Source organism: Lathyrus oleraceus, chromosome 5, assembly GCF_024323335.1.
Source record: "Lathyrus oleraceus cultivar Zhongwan6 chromosome 5, CAAS_Psat_ZW6_1.0, whole genome shotgun sequence".
Lineage (NCBI taxonomy): Eukaryota > Viridiplantae > Streptophyta > Magnoliopsida > Fabales > Fabaceae > Lathyrus > Lathyrus oleraceus.
Genome location: NC_066583.1, coordinates 33854965 through 33865167, shown reverse-complemented (window position 1 = coordinate 33865167; position 10203 = coordinate 33854965). Strand labels below are relative to the sequence as shown.

The 10203-nt window shown below is 35.1% G+C and overlaps 1 protein-coding gene and 1 long non-coding RNA gene across 2 annotated transcripts; both read right to left on the bottom strand.

Moving 5' to 3' along the window:
* Window positions 1–3309: 3309 nt before the first annotated feature.
* Window positions 3310–4002, bottom strand: LOC127078582 (uncharacterized). The gene is made up of 2 exons (XM_051019024.1): window positions 3523–4002; window positions 3310–3429 (listed from the first exon to the last, which is right to left on the bottom strand). Exons 1-2 carry the CDS (start codon window positions 4000–4002, stop codon window positions 3310–3312), a joined length of 600 nt encoding a protein of 199 aa, XP_050874981.1.
* Window positions 4003–7356: 3354 nt separating this feature from the next.
* Window positions 7357–9718, bottom strand: LOC127084417 (uncharacterized). The gene is made up of 2 exons (XR_007788709.1): window positions 9572–9718; window positions 7357–7801 (listed from the first exon to the last, which is right to left on the bottom strand). It is a non-coding gene; the product is annotated as an uncharacterized LOC127084417 (long non-coding RNA).
* Between the last annotated feature and the right edge of the window lie 485 nt (window positions 9719–10203).

Here is a 10203-nt window from a genome sequence, read left to right as displayed (position 1 = left end):
GCTCTGTTTGTTTTGTTTTTCCCGCCGGTTGTTTTTCGCGGATGCGACACATAATACGTGAAAACTTGGGGAAAAGAGAGCTAGGAAGAGAAGAGGAAAAGTTAGGAGGATTAAGAAAATCACCATTGTAAAAAATTGGAGCTTAACAATCTAAGGTAAAGGGGGAGAAAAATCATTCTTATAAGGGTGTATATCCATTAGAGGATAGTGATTCTTCCCTCTTAGGTTTACTCTTTACCATGTTTTTGATTGAAATTTTTGGTGGTTTGCAATGTTTGTATAATTAGATGATTATATTGTAATTGTTATATATAAATCCTTGATTGTTGTATGAATTTGATGTAATGATGCTTGTTGATTTTTTATGTCATAATCATGGAATAAGGGTTTTGGGGATATGAACATGATGAACAAATTATGGGAAATTATAAAGTGATGATGTATTGGTGTTTGGCGAATGAATTGTTGATATATGTACATGGTTGATGATGAAAATCCTTGAAAATATTGTGAGGGATGTTTATAGGATGGAAATTGGGGTTTGGGATGTGTTGGGTTCGTACTCTTTTAGTCCTTCCAAACAACATCATTTTTTAAAAATCCTTTATACGGTTTTAGTCATAACTTTTGACTCGTATCACGTTTTAAGGTAGGGTTTGGTGCGTTGGTTAGCTAAGAGGGAGAACTAAAATTTTGATTCAAGGGAAAATCATTTTAATGGATTTATCAGAGGGTTAGAATAGATGGTAGGAAGTGTAAAAATCTGATAGATATGAATGAAGTCCATATCGGTAATTTAATTGTTATGTCACGAATGATTTGTGTGTGTGTTAATGATGTTAGTGGTAGTCCAGAAGGGTGGACTACGTATTAGATAAGTGTATTGAGTGATAAATGGTGGACCACGATGTATTATAATATTTGCGTGTGTTAGAATTAATCATAACGAAGTTCGTATCGACAAATTGTTGTGACATGGTGAATCATTTGAATTGTTTGTTCACTTGTGATTATGATAATCCAAAAGAGTGGATTATGTATTGCATGGTTGTAGCTATATGATAGATTGTGGATCACGATACGAATAATGACAAGTGTTTCAGTTGCATTTTTTTCCATGTCATGCATTCATAAATTGTTAAGTTGGTGGAGATAAATTTAAGTTCGAAGGGGAACGTGAAACTTATCCAGAACTTCAAAGGGGAATTTTAGGATTCCGAAGGGGGTCTGGTTCGTATGATGAATTGTTGATAAACAATTGGTATAACATGCATTGGGTCGACTTATGGAGTCTCATTGCATTTTCATTATATCGTGTGGTGTTTAATTATGGTGAGAATATGGATTGTGAATGATTGTGGTGCATTACGCATGAATACTATCCTTAGCATGTTATGCACCGATTAATTATATTAATGTATTTCTCACCCCTTTTTTGTTTGTTGCGTATGTACTCCTTTGGAGTATAGAAAATCAGGTACCTAAGTAGTTGATAGTGTATGATATGTTGCTATTGGTCGGGTCTTCTAGTAGAGTCACTCTGATACATAACACTGAGGTTGTTTTGTCCATGAGGTTATTTTACCTATGTGTTTTTCATGTTACATATCTTTAAATAATAAGGATTGTTGTTTTAAACTACTATTGTTTGGATGTTTGGATGAGGCTTTGGATGCCAAACAAAATTTGTTTTTAATTATGTCGTAACAATGTGATCTATATGAGTTAAAGTAAACTTTTTAAACTTCAAATTATGTGGATGCGACATCCTACTTGATTTAATTATTTATATTTTATTTATTTGAATCTGGAAGTAAGGTATTACAAGTGCGATCTGCAGGCGAGGGATCTGGCCATCAGAAAGGGAAGAATTTTGAAATGGGTAGAGGTTCCTCACTCACTTATCAAGAGAAGTTTCAGGTGTCAGAGAAACATTCATATGGGCCTAGCAACTACAAAGGAAAAAATCCAATGTCGAGGACCCAGTGGAAGAGGTTCTATAGGAAGAATAAAGAGGAGAAGGAGGTTGTTGAGTCGAGTAGCAACAAACCATATTAAACCCAAATTAGTGACCAAGTCAAGAAACCAGTTGGAAGGCAATTGTTTTCCTCCAGGCTAGTTAAGTTAAAAGGAAAGGCGAAGGATGAGGCACCGCTCAAAGCGACGAGTTGGTGACATAAAATTTTGATTAAGGGTCGGAGGACGATTTCGCCGTCATATGTAATGTGGCTATATGCTTCTAAGGGAGTACGACTGTATCATAGAAGTAACTGAACTGGTGGATTGTGATAAGGAAGAAATAGGGAGGCATAAATCTGTGTACTACTTCATGATGAATAATGGTTGCATCAAGGAGAAAAATGTGTTCTTTGTGAAACCACATGAGGTAATGAAGAGTCACTTGAAGCCTCTTTTCATAAGAGGCAAAGTCGAAGATACTACAGTTAATAATATTTTGGTCAATGGAGCGGCTGCAGTCAATTTAATGTCTCATTTTTTGTTAAGGAAAATAGGAAAATATGATATTGATCTGAGGCCACACAACATGGTGCTATCAAATTATGGAGGTGAGACGGGGCATACCATGGGCGTTATACAGGTCGACTTGACATTTGGGTCAATAAATTGACCCACTGTTTTTATGGTGATAACATCAAAGGCAAGTTAAATATACTCTTAGGCCGGGAGTGGATCCATGGCACAGGTGTTGTGTCCTCATCGCTCCATAAGAGAATTTCAATATGGAGGGATGATGGAATTGTGGAGAACATAGAGGCAGATCAGGGTTATTTTATGGTGGAAGTAAATTATGTAGATAAAAAGAACTTTGATAAGAATTTACCTAACATCGCACCTTGTTCTCCAGTAGGATTTGCATACATGCCTTTAGAATAAGGTCGAGTTACCACTATTAAATGTGATAGTCAAAGTACAATACATTTGTCGAAGAATTCAGCCTATCACAAGCGAACCAAGCATATCGATGTAAGGCTGCACTTCGGCGGAGAGATAATTAAGTATGGAGAAGTCCAAGTGCTGGAGATTTCGACTAATGACAATGTTGCTGATATGATCACCAAGACATTGTCAAGTAGCAAGTTTTTCCACTAATTTTCCTATCGCCTCGGGATATGTTTTTAAAGCAAAAAAGAGTTTCTCAATTTTATCTTTACCTAGATTGGAATTTACTATGACATGTCGGTTAAGCTCACTATCTAGAAACTCGTATCTAAGGTTTTGAGACAACTCTTTAAGCTCAACTTTCAGTTTCTATGAGTCAGGCATTGGATCAGGAGTAAGGGCGAGGCATTATTCTAAACCTTTATCTAAATAAATCTTCGCCTCATCTTCCTTTGCTTTTGTTGTCGGTGTCGGAGGCACAACCAACTCTACCATCGGTGGTGTTTCTAACGACAATTCCTTTAAGAACTAATTTATCATGTCTACAAAGTAACACATGTAGTCTATAGCATGGGCTTTTCATGAACTGGGAAATATGAACTTGATCTTTTCCTCACCAACCTCGAAGGTAAGCTTTCCTCTCTTTACATATATTATTGTACTTGCAGTAGTTAAGAAATGTTTACCTAAGAAGATCGAGATGTGAGAGTCATCTTTAATGTCCATTACTACAAAGTTTGTAGGAACATACAACTGGCCGATTCTTACTGGGATATCTTCCAGTATTCCTATTGGGTATTTTACTGATCGATCAGACAATTGAAGAGACATCTTTGTTGGTTTTAAATCTCCTAAATTGAGCCTCTCGCAGATGGAAAGAGGCATCAGACTAACATTATCTCCTAAACCGAATAACGATTTGTCGATGATGAATTTACGTATAACACAAGAATTGAGAAACTCCCTAGGTCTTTTAATTTTGGGTGGAAAGTTATTGAGGATTATAGCACTACACACTGCAGTTAGCACTACAGTTCCATCTTCATCGAGCTTCCTCTTATTGGTTAGGATTTCTTTCAGAAATTTAGCATACGAAGGCATTTGGTTAATTTGGGGCGGAAAGTGTTTTTAGGAGCTCAACAAGCTTCTTAAATTATACCTCGGTTTTGGAATTTACAAGTCTTTAAGGGTAAGGAATATGTGACTTATAAGGATAAGGAGGTACATATGGTTATTCCTTTTCTTCTACCTCTTTAGCTTTTGACGACTATCCATGGTCTACTACTAGTGGTTCTCTTTCGGTATTTTCATCAGTGACCTTCTCTGAATCCTTCTATACAATCCTTTCTACAGTATGGTTTCAAACTCTCTTGTCAATGAGGCCTTATATCTTCGTTCTACTTCACTGTGTTATGGTGTTAGTGTGTCCCTTAAGATTAGGTTGCGGTTGATCAGGAAATATTCCACCCGGGGTAGAGGTAGCAACTTGTTGCTTGGCCAATTGAGAAATTTGGGTTTCTAGAATTTTGTTGTGAATAACCATAACGCCCACTTTGTTGGCCAATTGCTTAATCAAACCATTGGTATTAACATCCTGGTTCATAAAATCTTTATTTTGCTAAGTTTGAGACAAGGCGAAGTTTTCCATCATTAGTTCCAAGTTAGAGTTTTTGGGGGCAACAGAAGTAACATGGGCTCCTTTATCATTTTTGAAGATAAGGGTAATGGTGGGTGCAAGGCTAGGTGCAAACAGTGTATTATTATTCTTGTAGGAGAAATTTGGATGATTTCTCCATACAGGATTATACGTGTTTCAGTAGGGATTTCCTTGCGCATAATTAACCTAGTATGGGGTAGGCTCGACTAATAACTGACAGTCAGCAGTGACATGTCCAGGGACTCCATAAATTTCACAGTTTGGAGTCACGACATCTACGGTAGTTGCAGGGGTGAGTGTTATGTTTTTGACCTTTTGAGTGAAAGTGTCTACTTTAGCGTTCATATGATCGAAACTGCTCACCTCATACATACTGCCTTTAGGTTGTGTCTTTTCAACGGGAGCACGTTTGCTTCCCCATTGATAGTGATTTTGAGTCATACTCTCGATCAGAGCGTAGGCATCAACAAAAGTTGTATTCATAAGAGCTCTACATGTGGTGACATAAATGGTCATTATCGTATTATAGAGAAAATTGTTATAAAATGTATGAATAATTAACTACTTTTCTAGCCCATTGTGTAAGCATGCTAGTATCATTTCCTTATATCGTTTCCAAGCTTCGAAAAGCAATTCTCCATCATTCTGCCTAAAGTAGGTTATCTGGTTCCTTAGCTACACTGTTTTGCCCAGTGGAAAGTGTAACACCCCGATTTAAAAATAAGATAATTATTTAATTTAAGTTAATATTATATTTATTAATTTAATTAAATAATTGGAATTATTGGATTATTATTATTAGTTTGGAATAATAATATAAATTGGAAAAATATATATAAGTTGGAATAAGGAAAAAGAGTTTTCATTTTTTTTTGAAAAAGGGTTTTACGTGAAAACTGAGAAGCTGCAGAGAAGAGGAGAAAGGGGCAAAGAGGAAGAACCAGAGAGCAAAGGTTGGAGAAGAGAAGAGCTTGGAGCTTAGAGTTTGCCGGATTAACTCAGGTAAGGGGGGTTTATCGTCGTTTAATGGGTATTATGGGTTAGCATGTAATGGGTAGTGATAAACCGTTGAATTGACCCTAATTGGGATTGGAAATGCTGAAAATTACGTTGGATAAACTGTGTTAAAGACCGTAATTGAATCCGTAATTGTGTGAGTCGTGTTTTCCCGAACGTAGAGCTTTTTACGGAATTGGAATCGGAGGTCCGGAAGTCCTCCAACGGCGGAAAATGCGGAGAATTCTGCATTCTGCTTTGCGTTAGCGCAGGAACAGCTTTCTGTCTTGCGTTAACCGGTTAACCCAGGGCGTTAACCGGTTAACACTGTTTTGAATTGTGTAAATCTGCTGTTTTGTCTGCGTTAACCGGTTAACCCAGGGCGTTAACCGGTTAACACTGTTGCGTTTTGCCAGAAAGTGTGTTTGTGCTGCGTTAACCGGTTAACCCAGGGCGTTAACCGGTTAACACTGTTGCAGAGTGGAAAAATTGTTAATTAAAATGTTGTGTGCCTAATTGATGGTTGCCTATATCGGTGTGTGATATAGTAGGGATTATTTCCCGCTGATTTGAGTAGTATAGGTATTAGTAGAGTGTGCTAATACTGTGTTTAATTATTGACATGATATGATGTGTTGATACATGTGTTGATAATGTATGATAGTATGCATAATGTTGTGAATGTGTATGTTATGCATGTGTTGTGAATGGACTGTTTTATGGCTTAGAGAGTGAGCATCGGTCCATTGTGGATTATTGTTGTGATGTTGCATTGCTAGGTGATTAGCATGCTTATTGTGGCCTTATGGTGGTAGCTAATTCCCATGGTGAGGAATTAGTGAGTTAGTCATTTTGGACTGTTGTTGATGTTTGCATGCTAGGTGATTAGCGTGCATAGCATGGCCCATTTGGGGTGGTAGCTAATTCCCATGGTGAGGAATTAGTGAGTGAGTCACTAGGTCTCAAATGAGTGGGACTAGTGGGCTTGGTAGCCGTGCCTGGATTTGGACGGTGAGCTTGAACTATATGTTCAAGAGTAGTCAGTACCGCATGCATGGAGTCTCATTGCATAATGTATGTATGGCGTATAATATGAATGGATGTATTCCAATATTGTACGTGTGTTTTGTGTTGATGTTGAGTATGAATTGAGATTGTACATATGCTTTATGTTACCGTCGAGTATGATGTTTGAGTTGGTGTGCCGTTACTGATGTGTGTTATGATTAGGGTGATGAAATGTGTTATTTACTTAGCATTACATGATATTTTATAATGCTTATTATATCGATTGAGGAACTCACCCTTACAACTATTTTTCAGGTAACGAGCAGTGATTGAGTAGGAGCTAGTGCTTGGCGTCTAGTGTAGTTCCTTAGTGGGTCATGCTCTGATAGATGTAACATCGGGATGGGATGTTTTGAATATTTTATTGATTGGTTGTGAACCATTTTACATGTAATATGATACATGTTTTGAATGATCGATTTGATCTCTATCCGCTGCGTAATATGCAATACCTTATGTTTTGAATTAAATAATGAGCATGACTAAATATTATGGTGATTGGTGTGAAATAATTGTGTGACACCCTTGATTGCATGTTTACTTTGATTTACCTTTGTGATTTTAATTAAACATTTGGGGTATTTTAGAAGGGTGTTACAGAAAGTATCGAGCAAGGAAAGATTTTTTCAGCTCATTCCATGTAGTGACGGAAACATACAACATGTATTTATGTTCATAATAAACATTAAAATAAGCATGCATGAAACTACGTTATAATAAAAGAAAGTAGGAACTGGATAATAAATGTAGAAAAATTATGTCGGCAAGATTAAAGTAGTAGGTACACAATGATAGGAAGATTTGCCCCAACCTTAAAACTAAAATTGCAATAATGACTCAATGTGAGCAATTATCACTTTTACACAATATTTTATAACTAATACAAAGCTCGGATTTTGAAAATGGAGTTCTAAGGGCCTATTTATAGTTTACACTTCGGGTCCATTACCATGACGTTCCGTCCATCATACAAGTGACAGTCGTTTTCTTCATGATTGGTCGTCCATCATCTAGCTCAAACAATTCTTCTTCATTTTGTTGACTTTTTGTGATGAATTGACTTCCTAGGGATGGTGACGACCGTCATGCTGGTAATGGATCCATCATGACAGCATAAATCTTGCTTTTTCTTCCTGTTTTTGCAGTTTTGTCGCGTGAAAGCTTCCAAACACTAAGTACCTGAAATAGACATACACTACCAGAATAATACTACAAAAATCCATAAAAATGACATTAAAACACATGCAAATCGAGTTAAATTATATGATATGTTTCCGCGTCATCATCTATGAAAAAGGGTTCTTCACTCGTAATTACACCTAATATTTGTGATTCGGTTGGAGAGGGTGACCTAGAATTTCTCTCAATGTATATTGGTTAGAGAATTGTATACTCCTGCAAGATTTACCCTAATTATTGAATCAACAAAATGTCTATCACTGGATTATGACCCAATACTGCTAGACTGATGATATTGATATGATTGACTTATATTCATCCTAATCATGACTAATCCATCAATATCCTGAATAACATCTCTTATGGATCTGACTTCAATCTTTTCATATTTAACCATATATTGTAATATCCATTATTGAAGAAATTTTTCTATTATATCTAAAGCAGTTAATACCTTTGGGGTCATAACATTAGACCTACTAAGATTTTCTCCAATAATATATATTTTTTTCCTTGAAGTAGTTTTAAGCGATTTAAAATCGTAATTAACATTAGAGACTTTGTAGGTAATTCTACTAATAACGTCTATGTTGGCAACTCTAGGATTGAAGTTGTCACTTAAACCTTGAACATATCTAACTAATGATATCTTGATGAATTCATTAGCTAAGCTCATAGAGTAATTGTGATGGTAGTTAAAGTAGATTGGACCATCATTAGGGTTTTATTCAACTATATCAATAATCAAATTGTGAAAGTCTTTAATTCTGGTGTCTCGTAAAACTAACAGAATATGGGTGTTTAACCCTAATTTATGTAATTTTTTATAGCTATCTGAATTAATCCTAGATGGATATATTGATAACCATCTCTATAATTTTTTTTCTAATAACTTCTTATTTAAAAAATTAATAGTTTCATGCTTATTACTAATGGAAGTAGAAAATTCAGTAGCATGAATAATCTTTTGACTTTTAAATTCAAAAATACTAATTTTATAGATTTTCTTTAATTTGGTTACTAGTATAGACCAGTTTACTAATCTATTTCCCATCTCCTGAATTTCTAATTCTTGGTTTTGAAAAGTATCTTGATGTAATTCAAATTTATCGTTATTTAAGGTAGCACAAACTAAAGTTCAGTTACTAATATTATTGCGTGAACTGCAATCTAACTCGCTCAAAGCCTTTATGATTTAAGACATGGTTACTAAATAATATCCTTTCAATTAACTTTCCCTTATTGTACTGTCTATTTTTTAGTTTTCTTACTTTCTCTCATATCTCTCATCTCCTCATTGTTTGTTTTCTTAATAGTAACTATAATGTGTTACACCAACGATTTTACTGCCTCACTTCTCGGAACTTACGACCTTGACCAAACACTACTACCAACAGACACCCTTAAAGAAACTTAAAGTTCAGTGTTATGATTGAAAATAAACAGTAAAATAAGAGTCTCTTTAAAATAACTAGTCTATTAAAATTAAGAAAAATGATTAGATAATGTAAGTAACCACCTCACCGCCAATTTGGCTATGATACTAGACGATCGAAATAGATTTGAAAGTGAATCTTAAGGTGAGATACATTATAATATAATAACATATTATAAAATAGTATCAAGATTAGTAATATTATTTTTTGTACAAGAGAATAATAGCATTATTTTTTCAAGAATATAATTTATGAAATCAGAGTAAAAATTAAAGTTGAAATTATTGAAGACATATTGCACATTAATATTATTCCTTTTGAAAGGTATACTTACAAGAGTTAGAATGCTCAAGGTTTCTCAATTGAATGACTCAGTTTTTGAATGCCCCTTGCTTAACAAACTGATCCCGGTTTATAGTGGGGAATGACCCACAAATCCTTCAAGAAAATTAAGTTCAACTTAAAACTACACAGAGACAAGTGGCTTACAAAGCCTTATAATTGAACCAAAAACCAAATAATTCAAAGATAAAAATGCCCACGCGGCCTTTCATGATTACAACAAGACAAAACAAGTAAAGTTACATAACATGTAGCCTTTTATGCTGATAATGATGAATCTTATTTTCAATAAAGTAATTGATCTTATCCAATAATTGTAGGCAATCCTCAAAGTAGTATTTATCCATAAAGATCTAGAATACGTAGTCGTCATCTTCGTTATCATTGGCCTGGTCAGAGGTGCTAGAAGCACTTTCACTTTATAAGAAAGCAGACATAACTTATTTCATTTTAATAAGAAGTTCTTGGTGATTTGTAGTAGTAGTCAAAAAGGATAATAGCTTGGATCGATCCATTAGGAACGATGTATCTTCTAAAATAATACTGGGATTTTTATAAAGGGTTGGATGGGCTTTGGACCAAGCATCCAACTTTATTGAAAAAAGTAATTATGGATTAAATTTG